Below are 15,632 nucleotides of genomic sequence, written 5' to 3'. Positions count from 1 at the left end.
CAGCACGCCATTTTATTGTCTTAAAGGATCAAGAAACTAGACAATAAACAATAAGAACAGGAAAAGAGAACAACTGTCTCTATGTTGCATTGCTTTGGCTTAGCTAATTTTAATTAGGATGATCTAACCCATTATGAGCTTCTTAACTTTCAGTGCCTATCTAGATATTTCTAACATGCTCATCATTGTGGTATTTAAGCATCTATCCTGTCTTCCCAATACCTATGCGTCCCCTTCTCTTCTACAGAAAACTGATTACGAACAGTTCGTCATATTTGGTACACCTTAGTGATTATTTCTATCTGGCATCTCCAATTCATTTATGTAGCTGCAATCCTTGCTCAGGTTCTTGTCTTCTCCAGTCTCAATGCAGTAATCTATTCTGTGATGAGAAATGCAACTTTTCAAACCAAAAAGCATTGGTGTATCATGCTGCTGTAGATTTGTGGAGCATCTCCACTGACTCCCTCTTTTAACCTGAGTAGTTTGTTAACAATTTTCAAGGTCCTTCATAGCATATCCTTGCTCTTACTCTCTGTTGATGTGATCACATGGATAATGATTTTCAAACACACTAATGCTGTTCTCAGAAACATCTAAACCCAGATTGCATTCTTTCTGCTTTAAATTTATGCGATCTGTAAGGCCAAAAATCCCTCAAAACTGGCTAAAATATACATGTCTTTGGAGAGCTGCTGAGCATCCTGGTGAAGATGCTTCCAGTTTCTGCACTCCCCCAATGGTCAGTTGCTGGATGAAATTACTGCATAATTTTATACTTAAATCGTAATTGTTTTCTATTCTGACTGTAGAGAAACTGGAAAAATATATCTCTACTGATCGATGGTAAAGTTTCCTAGGCTATCAGTCTAGAGTAATACAAATAACAGCAAAATATAGGTAAAATTATAATGTATAGATTTTTTCCCCCTTAGATAATGGAGCCCAAATATTACTGTCTGGAGACATGAATGATACATACCTTTGACATACTATTTTAATATAATTTTGCAGGCAGTATGCTCCAAGTTACTAAAAAGCATTGAAGAGCTTTTCAATATTATGTATTTGGAAATGTGACAAGTTGCCAAAAGTGGCATGAGAAATAAAGGAAATCCACACCCCCAGACCTGTGTGCAAATTGTTCCAGATGCAATGCCCCCCCCCCCCCCCCCCCCCATCAGTAAGCTACATATTTGAATTCTTGGCAGATCCCCAAAATATTGTGTATCTTTTTAACAAGCATGCTGAACCTGAAATACTAACTTGATCAGTAAAGCAGTGTAAATAAAACCATTACTTAGACAGAATTACTCAGAGAAACCTACACTATATCTCAACAATATATTTTGCATACAAAAGTACAACAGATAAAATGAACAAAAATACTGAGGAAGAAAATATAGTCTTTTATTTAGTCCTGTTCCTTAAGAATTTAAAAATAAATACTCCATTCCACTACAACTTTTACAAAGTTAATCATGTGCACATCCTTTTTTCAGAAAATTAAACTTTCAGATAAATAGTAGAAACACACACACACACACAAATTACAATGTGAAGGGAGGAAAAAAAATCACCTGAATCTATTTAGCTTATTCTTTTAAGACATTTATAACATATTTAGTCAAGAACTACCCAAAAGAGATTGATTCCTGAAAAACAAAAAACCTAACCCATACTAATATTCCATTATTTTTGCTGTACATTTTGTGGGACGAAAAATGCAAAGTTGAGCTCAATTCAAATGACAGCAAATATATAACTGCTGAGTGTATGTGTGAACATTCAAGCAAAACTATTATTTTATTAAAGCAAATCCCATATGGACATGAGAGACTTAAACCCTGTTACATCTGTGAAACTTGCTAGGTACACAGAGAATATTAATAGCATTGCGAGAGAATTTGCTATTTTGCTACATCTTCAAAGAGAAGTTAACCAGCCAAAGAGGCCTGTATTTTGATGGTTTTGAGTCATATGGAGAGAAGAGAGGGAAGAGTACCAAAACCAATAATGTTCAACAGTGCAACTATTCAACTCAAAATGACTGGAAAGTAAACCAAAAAAAAATTCAGAATAAGTAAATGAAAATTATACTATAATCCTACTAAAAGCACCTTCCAGAGACTAACTCTGATTCCTTCCAAAATAATATTTCTCCATTTTTGCTTCCTATAACTTCTGACTATGACAAAGCTTTTAGCTTGTACAGGGAGTAAGAGCTGAGTACAATGGGCAGCTTTTCTTCTTGATGCTGATACACCCCCCAAAATAATGTGTCATTATAATAAATATATATTTTCAAAAAACTGTAAAAATAATTCTGTTTCTCCTGGGCAACATACTGCCAGTCATCAGATGGGCATTCAGAGCTTTGCTGAGAGCTACTACAAGAAATAGTACTTTAACCAACTCTCTGTAAGAAGTCCTTATCCAATCTCATCTGACATGGAGTGTGAGTTTTCTCTTCCTTTGCAACAGGTATTATTGACGTTCCAAAACCAGTGCAATATGACAAGAACGCATTTCGTTTCACACAGCTTTTCTGAACTTGACACCTGACATTAAATTTCCCTCTCAAGTCTCCCTTTTCTGAGCTATATGCAGATGAAACGGTGTTGTTCAGGCTACAGTAGTTACAAGTGGACGTGTTGAGCATGCACACAGATTATTTTACTTGACTAGCACTCAAGCTTACATAGAAGTTTGTCCAAGACAACCTGGCTCGATTATCTGATATAATATCATCTTTTAATTAAAACAAAAAACCAAAACCAAACACTTAAATAAGAAGTTATGTGAGGATGGACTTCTTCATATAAAAATACACTAGAAGATATAGTGAGCTTTATATTGTTTCAATGGCATTGTTTACCAACATTTTCATTTTAGTTATGTTACTGAGTCTCTTTACTTGGCCCCTGGTTAAGTGATGGAAAATATGTATAAAATGTAATACCAAAATATCCTGTATCACACATACTTCTGGTCTGGAATCAAGCAGAAGCTGATCACGTAACTAAATACACAAGTTCTGCCTCCTACCCAGAGACACAGGCTTTCTTGATGTAAAATGGTAAGTAACAGAAATGCATGAAAACACTGTATTGATGGTCTAACTCTGAAAGCGAGTTGTGTTCAACTTAGGTGAATTATGAAGGCTCAACTCATGCGTAGTAAAGCTGCGTAAGTATTGTGAGTTAATTGACATCTTACCCAATAATTAAGTTCTTGGACCTCTAGCAACCAGTTTGGTAACTATGTGACTTTGGTTTTAATAAAAGGAGGAGTGGGGAATTATATGAATTGCTGAGGAAAAATGGTGATAGGGGAGGAGTTCCCCATGCCAGATGTCAGTTTGCTGAATATGAACATTACAGGGAATCTTTAAGGAATGAGATTCATAGCTGAACCTTCTAATTTCTTTACAGCCCTTCTAAAATGCACTGGACTGTAACACAAAATGAATAACAATGAAAAGGAATCAGAAGAAAAGTATTGGTTTTATGTGGAATGAAATAAGTTTTATTCCTTCACCATCCCATCAGATATGAAATAATAAAACTGTGACCTTGTTCCATTTTGATTTATTACAAAATGGTATCTTCCCCCCTAAAATCTAGAAGATACCCACACCACAAAAACTCATTCTAATAAAGAGAAAAAAAAAAAAAGAATCATAAGAAGAACATGGCTTTTATCCAGTTTATAGTGATTAGTTGTTAATGGCAATACATTCCTTAAACTACTTTACAACTAAGAAATAAGCATCGGGTGCTATACAATATATATGTTAATTTGTTGATGCTCCAGGCAAGGCAGTAGGAAATAGTGCTATATTCATTGATCTCTACACAGTTTCTGCAGTATCTATAACATATTGTCTGTGGATAGTTGCTCAGGATGAGCATTTGTCCAATTACAATGGAACGTGTTTACAACATGCCAAATGAGAAAGTAAATATACTGAACTACAAGCTTGGTCCCTCTGGGAGAAGTCAAAGAGAAAATGTACTATTTAAAGTTTTCAAATGCAGAATTCATAGATTGACAAAAATCATCTTGCTGAAGATTCAAAAAAAGATTAAAGAAACACTATCAACAAGTGAACAGCTTTACAGCTCCTCTTTCTAAAGTCATTTGAGTTTAACCTATAAGGATGCTGTGTGACAGAGTACAGTACATGAATCTCAGCTGTGTCAGTACTCTTTAGGACTTTGAGCTTATCAAATACATTACAGTTTAATGCGTATCACAAAAACACCCCACCTGCCATCTTTAGGATGATGTTGTGCCATAGTTAACTTCTCATTGCAGTGAAGACAATAGTTATTAGTGATGACAGAATCTGGCCCCATCTTTTGGCCCTAAGCTACAAGTACTAGTTTATGATTAGGAAAGGTTGAGAACGCAGATGGCATGGCAGCTAAACTCTGCTTACCTCTAGGAAAATATGAAGCTTCCTGGCAGAACAACACTGGGAAAGGAAATACTACTGCCTGTTGGGACTCTGTTAATGGATCTCTCTTTCAACAGTTTTTGTAGTCAACGTTTTAGTGGTCGCAGCACAATAAAAGAGTAAGAATACATAAGTGATTCTGTTCATATTAAATAATCATATGCGCAATAAATGCAAGAACACAGGCACAGAATACAGAATGAAGTTCCTATATAAATGCAGAATTTCTGAAATCTATAGAACCTAATTAAAGGATACAAACAACTATACAAAATTTCTGCTATTTTGGAAGAGTCTGCTAGCTTTTACTTTAATCTGGAAATATAACTATGATCTCTTTCCCTTTTGAAAATGTATGGCCATTGATGGTATTTTCCAGTCTCCCTTCCAGGATTCCCTAAGGCAATCTTGGCTCAGGGAATTCAACTGCAGTGTAACTCCAGAGAAGCTGTACTTTTAGGAATTGATGGATAAAGCAAAGATGCCATGCCAACAGCCTCAGACACCATTCTCCAAAAGCTCCCAGAGCTCCAAAACCTTTTGAGGCAGATCCTACTACAGCAAAGAAATCCATGTCCCATACTGGGATAGTTCAGCATAATTTTCATAACAGGATTCTAAAAGAGATTTTATTCAGTCCCATAACCCCATAAAGTCCTCTATGGATATTTTTTACTGTGTGGGCCATAGGAATACTTACATAAATAAAACTACTTGCATACGCTTGATAAGCACTATCAACCTCTATAAAAAGTCTTCATATTACTTCAATATTAGATTATTGACTAAATTGAGGTGACAAAGTAGGAAATGAAATTTACCAGAAATATCTAATGAAAAAAAAAAAAATCCTGCCTTTAATTTACTCTAAGATGACATCTGTCAGAATCAAACCACAGGAAATGCAATGCTATTCTACATTATGGGAAAGCTTATGCTCCTTGATAATGTCCTCCCAGGAAGGTGGTGCATTCTGGTCTAAGTTAACAGATCAGCATTTTTACTTCATTGCTTCTTAAAACAAATCTTTTATACCCAGTGCCTACATTTTACAAAGTGGCCCTAATTCAAAAGCTTGAATTCTATGAGGTATCAAAAAAAAATTACTTAAAACCAGTTGAAGCTGGCTTTTGAATTTATGGAAATATTATGAATATTTATGAAAATATTATGAATATTTATGAAAATATTAGAGAAAATTTATGAAAATACTTATGAAAAATTATGAAAAATTATGAAAATATTAGAGAGTTTAGGAGTATCACACTTTCAACAAGTGAAAAAAACCCTAACATCCATTTTAGTAATGTTTCTAAGAATATTTTTTGAATTAAAAAAAAAAAAGAAGAAAGAAAAGTTCTTGCAGGCATTTTGAAAAAAAACTTGCAAAACCAAGTATTTTTGCTTGCACAGCTTTTGAACTTTATATCTCTAAAGTATGCATAAAATTGTTATGGTTCAAGCCCTATTGAGCAGTGGAAACATTTCGTAATATTAACAGGTCATATCTAATAATTCACTAAAAGGAGAGATTGTTACTGAAATTTTGCATCACATTAGCTATACACAAGGTAAACTCCTTTGCATATGCTCAAACCTTTGACAAACGCTAAGGAACTAGGGTTTCTGTGATCCTGGGATTTCACACTGCAATACAAAATGCCAGTTTTCTCAGACCTAATTTGGGAATCTCTAAAACAGCATTGAATTCCAGAGCATATAAATTTGTTACCTTGTAAATACCACAAGATGCATCAGACAGATATTAATTAATTAATCATTTGAAATACAAATGTTTGTAATTTGACAACAGTTTCCTGCATTATGTTGTTCTACACCATACTATTTGTGATATTTTAAATTTAAAATCACAACAAAATGCTCTTCTAGCTTGGATATTTCATTAGAGCTGAGAAAAAAATATTTTATTAGGTCTTTTGACATACTTATTCTTACATTTTTCTGTCTAGAGGAACTATTTGAACTGGTTACTCAGTGGATATAGGATGCCACTTAGGTACATCTGAAGTGAGGCCAGTAAACTGTATTAGACTACATAAACATTTCAGAAAGATGTTCCGTCCTGATTTGAAAGCATTAGAAAATGGAGAAACCACAACTATCTTTGCTAACTTCTTCCAGTGGTTAACTAACCTCATTACTAATAGTTTGGAATTTATTGTTAATTTTAACTTATCTGGTTTTAATTTTTATACTGTGTTTGTTGTATTTTTCCTTGCTGGCTCAGGGAACCATTTATTTCCTAGTATTTTCTCTCTTTGAAGCGACTTATTGACTATAATCAAGTTACCTCTTAACTTTCTTTTTTCTTTTCATTTATATGCAAATACATAGGCTTATCTTCAAAAGAAGAATGACAAAGAGAATTCACTAACTGGCATTAATCAATTCTAAAGGAATTAAAAAAAAAAAAAAAAAAGAGCAAGATCCATAACAATATTGATTGAGAAAAGGCCAAGAATGAACAAAAACTAGGTGGATATGATTTTCTGAAATTATAAACTTAGCCTAAACACAGATTAAGGAGGTGGATTTTCAAAAACACATCAACACTATAATGAGATGAATATTTCTAACTTGTTTGGGTGTTTCTGAAATTCCACACTCACACAAGATTAAGGCACCCATTTTAAAGATATTGACCTGAAGCAATGAAGAAATAGTATTACTAAATAAGTAAATACAGTCTTCCACTGCCCCATATTCATCAGCTAGGCAAGATGCTTAGATCTAAGAAAGAAACTGATAACAATTTACTAGAAAATCAGGGCAATAAGAACCCTGTACATCATATGGAAAACAAAATATTTTATTCATGTTTCATGTAGAAAAAAATTAGACTGGTCAGAAATATCCTGGCTGTTTATATGTGGTTGGAGGAGATATCCTCAGCAATTCAGAAAGGTTAAAATCCTATGTAAACTTTATCCTTCCTAGAACCACTTAAGATATTCAATTATTTTTCTCTCTGCTTTCTGAATATTCCATCCACTCTACTTTTTCTATATGTACAGAAACTGAAGATCACACAGTTTCTGTTTTGCTGCAAAAAATTTCTAAGTTAAATACAAAAGTACAATATTCAATCTATACATTTACAACCCTATAATAAAGCACATAATAAAACACTTACATGGGTTTGTCATGGCAAAACACCTGGGTAGTTTTCATAGATTAATAAAAACATAATGAAAATATGTAATTGTCAAAATATCTCAAAGATGCTAAAAGGTCTTTTATTTTAAAATCAGTAAGTGGTAATGTTGTAAATAAGGAAAAGAGCACTTCACAAATTATTGATATTTTACTTATCTAAACTGAATTCTTCCTAATTTGATTTATAAATCAGTAATGTATATAATTTTCCTAGGTAATAAGCACCTACTGAGTAATATGGGTTTTAATAGTACTTTGCTTTACAGACTTTGAAAAACTTGGCAATAATAGAAGAGTTGAAAACAAAACAAAAACCAGAAAAAGACCCTCTTAAGCTACATCTACTTTGTGGTCACAGAAGTGACTTCTAGGTAGTGTAGAGTTATTTTAAATTACATAGACTGGAAAATTATAACTGTCTAGCTATTGCTGCTTGGCTTAATTTAGACCACTCTACTTTTACTTCCTTGACAAAAGTGTAGACATATACCAGAGACTTCTGTTCTGTTCCATCTTATTATTTTCTTTCTTTTCTCCCTCTCTCCTTTTATTCTCCTCAAGTTAGAAAGCTCAGGGCAAAGTCATGCATCAAACTAAATGTAAGCTTAAAACAACTTTTGCTGACACTTGGTGACCCCAAGATGAATGCTGGTTGATGCCCACTTGTTATGTCTGTAGTGTCTGAGTACTTCATAATTAGACAGCTTACACAGGTATGTAATATCAGTTAATATCTCTTCTCGAATACAACACTTTAGTTAAGGTCAGCAGGTGTACCATTGTCACTTCAATCACTGAAGACCCTTCTGGGTATCACTAGGGGTGTAAGTGTGATATAGTTAGCTGATGAATTCCATCCAAGAGTCTTAAAGTCCTGATTAAGAGAATGAATCAAATAGTCTGGGTGAATGCTTTTTTAACCTTAAAACCAGTTTAACTAGTAGTGGAGGATTTAAGTCATGAGAGAAGCTGGAATCAGAATCTCTGTCCTGAGAGGAAAATCATCACAATTGAAGATGAAGAAGAAACAATGTCTCTGTGCTATATAAGTTTTTGAATCTTCTGAAAAAATAGCCTAAATTTCAAAACTTTGGCAAATTGATAATCTGAAAAAATAATTATAAATCTATCAAGGAATGCTTTAAGTCTATAATTGTAATTTTAATCCCTTTTTATACACATTTTTCAACATTTCAAAATGTCAATTTGAACTGAAAAATGAAACTTCACATTTAAAAATTTTGAAACAGGATATTTCAATAATTTAAAAACTTTTTTCCATAATATATTTCTAATGAGAATTTTCAAGACCAATCCCTTTTCACAAACAGTGCTACTCTTGTTGATTAATTTTTCAAGTAAAACATTTAATTGACAAATTCCTGATCAAGTCAAATGGCAATACACACTATCTTCATGATAGATAGAAAACCATATCAAAACTCAACACTTGTTTTCTTAAACACTCATCAGAACTGCCTTGCTTGCTGTTCTTCTTTGGCTTTTACAAGCATTATTGCTTCTGTTTATCACTAATAATATTGGAAACAAATGTATTTTACCTATTTGGTGGAAGACAGAAAACTTAAAATCTTTGGAATTTATTTCTCTGCAATCAGAATAGTCAAACCACGAATCAGATTATTTTTGCTGGTATATTATTGACTGTCTTCATAAGAATTATGCTTACACATCTTGAGTATATCTGCAGGAGCTAGAAACTCCAAAACATACAAGGGAATCTTGATTTCCTTATTTTTATTTACAGAGGAATGAGAGATATACTTATTTAAGAAACCTGCAATATATGAAATGAAGTTAATACATGAATGAGGGTCTCCACAACTGCTTTTTCCTTAACAAGCATATACTTCTAGCAATGAGTTTGCCGTAGGTTTCATCACATTTTCTCTATCTAATTTGCTGTATGGATAACCCATGTTTGTCTCATGTATATTCTTTCCAGCTTCTAAGCAAAGGACTAATACCTTCCCCCTATTACCTTTCTGTAGTTTTTCACTTCACCTAATTTCTCTTCATAATCAACTTCAGACACCATTATCATAAAGAAGGGGATTTCTCTCTTATGGACAGCAAGCAGAGGTATGTTTTGTTCAGTTTATTGTTCCTATTTATAGGTCATTACCTAATTGTATTTAAAAATCACTTTTCTGTTTTACCTTAAATTAACTTCTGCTTCAAGATCTCTCCTTCTAAGAATCCAAATCCTTAAAATGCAGTAAGAATCTTCAAGTAACAGTGGATATTCTGTAGGGTTTTTTTCAGGTTCCACTACTTTACAGGCTGTGGTTATAATGTTACAGGAGGACAGCAAGATTCTTTTATTTCTTCCTCAAGTTTTACTTATTAAATTTTATATATATATATGTATGTATGCTGAACACATTCTTTAAACAACTATAGGGGGACAAGAGCAGGCTGCATAATATATTTTAGAGTGAGATATTCACTGTTTAAAAGAAAGCTTTCAATAGAAGTGAAAGCCAGAGATTTAATGGCAAATGTGTAACTTCATGAAGACATGTTGTATTTTAGTTCAGTAAATGATGATTAATAAAACCATCATTTTATGGAATTGATATTTTCAACATATACTGAAATAAAAATATAAAATTTTATTATTTTTCTTTTGAAGCTCAAAATTTAGGAAATGTTAGGTTAAAACCATAAAAATAATGAATCAGTTATGCCATCAATCATAAAACTAAAGAATTTGAAGCTATTCCTTTTCATGTGCAAAATATTGTTTCCATTTCAATGTATGGCATAAGCTGAAGCTTCTATAAAAATACGTATAGTAAAATACAGCATAAATCTATAATTACATTTAATTAGTTTTAGAAAGATGCATCCAATACTTAGACACTGTAAAATTATTTAGAATCAGTAAATTTTACCTCAGTTACTGCTGAAGTAACAAAAAGTACGATATAATAGTCTTTTGTGAGTTGAATGGTGTATTTGCTCTCATCTATACAAAGCCCTGTAAATAACCTACAAGTTGTTAGTCATTACTTCACTAAGCATCCAAAATGCTCATTTTAGCTCTTCCATATTAATGCACTATGCACAGAGTGCTTTAAATAACCATTAACAACCAGATGCATGTTAAGCAATGTAAGGAAGAGTTACAGAAAATAATTTTGACTTCCCATGTAAAAACCTTGGAATTCCCTCCACTGAAGATACAAAGCCCTCTGAAGGAACTGAAAAGTCTTTAGTGGATTGTCTTGGAACAGATCAGCAAAGCAGAATTGAGTAACATAAGGTGCTCCCTGGGCCATGGGTGTAGTAAAGCATCATGCAAGGTATGAAGTCACACTATAATTTTCATCTTTCTTCTTTCAGTTGGCAGTCACACTGGCTTCCTTCTGACGTAGTCTTTCTTTCTGTTAAAGAAAAAGAAAGAGTTATTATCATTCTTGTCTATAATTTTTCATCTCCTCTCAAATTGCCTTGAGCATTTGTTCTAGAACACTAACAAGTACTAAACAAGTCACTGTAGATTAGAGATTTCTTTAATTAAAAAAAATTAACACCTGGAACACTCAACAAAGGCTCAGAACCAGTTTATTACTGTAGAAAAACTGAGCTTGCTTTAGCTACATGCTTGCCAAGTACTGTGTACCTTTAAAAACACATAGCTCTGTGAAGACAAGCATAGCTGGAGAAAACCAGATACATTTCAAATTCATGTGAATCTAATACCTTCTCTTGTCTGGAATGATTTCTGCTGACATAAAGGCTCTGATTCAGCATTAGTTAGATTCTGTTGTTTAATGATCTCTTCCCAAGCAAGTGTAGTCATTCATATCTCTGCCGCCTGTCCTGCAACTGATATGCTCTGCTGGGAATGGAAATAAAACACTGATTCCTTCATGTACATTTCCTTCCCTTAGTCTCTTGCTTCCTGCAGTTTGAGAAATGCTGATCTAACCTATGTGCCTTGCATACAGACAAAAAAGGTTTTATCTACAGTGTAAATTATTAGTCTTTTTGTGTCATAAAAAAAAAAGGTAAACAGCAAGGAACAAAATGAGGATTTAATCCCTTCTACCATTATTCAACAGAGCAAGCAAGATTTTGTAAGGTTTTGAAAGAAAACAGACACTCATCCATTGGACAAATATATGCAGTGAGCCCTCAATGCACTATGGAGCATGGAAGAAAATACAAGAGACTTCAGTGGAAGAGGAGAAGAAACCAGAAAAGCAGGTCTTATCATATTTTGTTATCTAAAATAGCAGAGCCATGCTTAGGCACAACTAAACTAAGTTTTAAACTTAACTGTTGGACTACTATAGGGCATAAGCTTAAAGATTTCTCCTTGGGAAGAAAATCACTCTGCTGTGTTCAGACTAAGCATACTACATCACACTTCAACAACAGCAGAAACCTGACATCATTCTGAATTACGAGTGTCACAAAACCCCTTCTGAATGTCATACTGAGAAAGACATCGTACCAGGCTAGCTGTAGGATTGATTTTCTTCGTTTCAACTTTCTTCTCTGCAGTTAGCTTGCTTACTGATTGCTGAGCCACTTTAATTCTGAAACAAAATACATAGAAAAGACATCATTAGATCCAAATAAATGAAAGGTGTTCTGGCTCTGCTTGGTGTATATACACTACCTGTAAGTACCACCACCACTAACTTTTTTTAGGCACATTAGCCCAAGAAATTGCTATTACTATTCAAAAGCACTAAATAAAGTACCAAAAGTAGATCAAAATACATTTTTAAATAAAGAAAATCAAAAGCAAAAGGACAGTCTGACTGTATTGCTCACTGAAAATGTGACCAGGCAAACAATTTCTCTGTTCTTGCAGGATCTGGGTTTTATGGAGTATCTGGGTTTTATGGAGTATCTTTCCCATCAAAAAAGCTGCAGTGTCAAGGCAAGAAGATACTCCTCTGAAAAAAACCCAAAAGCTAGCTGGCTCAATCTCTTGTATATACAGAATATACTATTTTAGTAGGCCATTTGCCAGGCTACACATTATATTTCGTCTGAAAACCTTGACATGAAAGCATCTGCCAGTTTTTCCTTAATGTTTTCCCCATTGCTTTACATGGAATTGACTGACCAACCTCACTGATGTGGTAATAGGAGGAGTGGCAAATTAGAAGGGGTTCTTGTCTAGGGGTAGTTAAACCTGTCTTGTGTGCAGTTACAGACCAGTCTACTGAGAGCACTATTGAGATAAGGGGAAAGAAGAACACAGATCTGATTCCTCTGTTTCTTCCCTTTTGCTCTTAGGGCCTTGCATACAGAACCCTTGTTTCTGTGGGGATTTAACAAGAAGAACCCAATCAGAAGTTTAATCAGAAGGAAAAGGAGAAACAGAGAATTTAGCAAAAAGGGACTTGACTCTCCTCTTAGCAGAAAGGGCGGGGGAAATTATGTGCTAAACAGTGATAAAAAGGAAAGAAAATTCTTGGCACTCCTAAGACAGGATCTGCCCAGCTATCTGTACCTTTAAAATGCTGATGCTATAAACACCTACTTTACAATTCTATATGCAAGATGCAGAGGGAAAGAAGTTGCAGTGAACTTTTACAAGCATGGAGAACTCAGCAAACCAATTTTCACTAATGCACACCAAATCAGTCTTTTACTAGAAGCAACACATTTCTTGGCACTCTTGAACTGAAAAATTCTACTTTCTTCTCCTATTTAATTTTTTCCACTGGCAGAAATAATTGCTATGGCCAGTCAAAAAGTATTCAAAATACCACGTCCAGTTCAAACCACTTTCGACACACTCAATTTTTGAGGAATTTTGGAAGAAAAGCAAAAAGGAAAGTGGATTATAGCTGCAATTACTTGTGTGTACTTCCTTGCTGTAACACTAGCAGGAAACTAGACGCTTTTAAAAATACAGAATGCATTCATAAGTTCATTATTGTGTTTATCAATGTTCACTGTTGGAAACTAAAATTCCTTTTCTGAACTATGTATTTTAGAAGCATCTACTGAGCAGTTACTGGTGTTGCACTTTCCAGTGCTTAAGAACAGGAGGAAACAGTTTCACTACTTTTAAGTAAATTTATTTTCAACACTGTTTAGCTACAATGTTGATTCAAGCTGTAAATACATCCTCAAATACACCAATATGAAATTAGTTATGTACATTTTAAAATATATCTGAAGTTTTTTTAAAACTTAGTGTTCCCCATTTCTACAGGTAAAGAACTAAATGGCAATACACCACCATTCCATCTTTTTACAATTTTGTTAACCAGCACAGTTTATTTCTTAATGAATGATAGCACCCACTGGACATATTCCTCACAGCTACAAAGTTTATGCAGATGAGGATGTATTTCAGGTGACAGTATTCAGGTTCAGTAGAATCATGCCAAGGGATCAACTTCTAAACTCTTCCCTATTTTGAGCACATTTTCTTTGCAATCACATTCTTTTTGGTCCTATGAGTGTTTTCTGAACAGTTTTTAAATGTTTAGAGTGAATATTTTCACCTGAAGGGAGAATTCTAGGGATTATAAATTTTTAGATTTAAAAAGAAAATTATGTATGCCTGTCACTGATTTAGGTCTAGCTCTGTGTATTTTACTCCATATTTGCACAATTTCCAGGAAACCTAGATTTTTTAAAATAGAATGCATAGTTTGGAATACAAAATAAAAGTAAACCATCTCACTAACATGATTTCAATCATGTGATATTTGGCTCATAAAAATGACAGACTAATTATATATTACACATTGGTCTCCTAGGGAAAAAAGCCATCACTTTGCTAACATATGACTGATAAGATTAGCAGGCATTATCAGAAATATAAGTGCATAATTTAAAAGGAATGTAATTCTTTGGGATTTTTACAAATCAAATGGCTCAACTTTAAGAAAGTAGTTAGCTCAGTAATTACATCAGTGAAGCATCCATGTTGCAAATGTGCCTTATAAACAAAAATAATTCTTCGTTAAACATGGACAGGATACTAGAACTGGCTATTGTGTTTGGAAGCACTATCCTTGAAATATGAAATAGTATGAAAACTATCAAACTCAAATTCATAAAATAACCGCAGAAGTCTAATCTTAATATTTTTTCCATTATTTTACTTTCATTAAAAAAACCCTAGATATGAACACATAATTTTAATTGTCCATTAAAAGCTATAACAGCCTTCCATCAAAACTTACTAACACACACAATATTCTTTACCTATGTCCAGTTCTGGAGTCCTCAGCAGAGGAAAGACATGGACCTGTTGGACTGGGTCCAGAGGAGGATCACAAAAATGATCAGAGGGCTGGAGCACCTCTCCTGTGAGGACAGGCTGAGAGAGCTGGGGTTGTTCAGCCTGGAGAAGAGAAAGCTCCGAGGAGACCTTATAGTAGCCTTCTAGTACTTAAAGGGGGATTATAAGAAAGATGGGGACAGGCTTTTTAGCAGGGCCTATTAAGACAGGACAAGGGGTAATGGTTTTAAACTGAAAGAGGGTAGATTGAGACTAGATATAAGGAAGAAATTTTTTACAATGAGGGTGGTGAAACACTGGAACAGGTTGCCCAGAGAAGCTGTGGATGCTCCATCCCTGGAAATGTTCAAGGTCAGGTTGGACGGGGCTTTGAGCAACCTGATCTAGTTGAAGATGTCCCTGCTCATTGTGGGGGGTTGGACTAGATGACCTTTAAAGATCCTTTCCAACCCAAACTATTCTGACTCTATGATCTAAAGTTGAATGTGTGCACAACATTTGACTGAGTCTGTTACTGAAACAGGTAAGTAGAAACAAACAAATCACACACTTAAAGAATGATTAGCTAGCAACTAGACAAACACAGTTAATTCAGCTTAGGTATGCCTCTTCTCTGTTCATTCTATTTTTTTTCTACCACCTTTCCTTAGCACAAATAAAAATAATTTCCCATTTGTATAAATCATATGACATCATAACTATGTTTGAAAAGCTTTTAATTTAAAATGCTAAAAATTAGAT

The 15,632-nt window shown here is 34.0% G+C and overlaps 1 protein-coding gene across 2 annotated transcripts in view; it reads right to left on the bottom strand.

Moving 5' to 3' along the window:
- Positions 1-1,386: 1,386 nt before the first annotated feature.
- The window catches only part of FMN1 (formin 1), a 209,218-nt gene continuing 194,972 nt past the window's right edge, over positions 1,387-15,632 (bottom strand). For both annotated transcript variants that reach the window (XM_074824482.1, XM_074824483.1), the window contains 2 exons: positions 12,126-12,210; positions 1,387-11,049 (listed from right to left, as the gene is read on the bottom strand). In XM_074824482.1, coding sequence (XP_074680583.1) covers positions 11,005-11,049; positions 12,126-12,210 — 130 coding nt within the window. In that variant the 3' untranslated portion in view covers positions 1,387-11,004. The remainder of the gene's footprint in view (positions 11,050-12,125; positions 12,211-15,632) is intronic.

Source organism: Strix aluco, chromosome 4 (assembly GCF_031877795.1).
Source record: "Strix aluco isolate bStrAlu1 chromosome 4, bStrAlu1.hap1, whole genome shotgun sequence".
Taxonomy (NCBI): Eukaryota; Metazoa; Chordata; class Aves; order Strigiformes; family Strigidae; genus Strix; species Strix aluco.
Note: the sequence above shows the minus strand (reverse complement) of the source record. Positions and strands in the feature narration are given on the sequence as shown.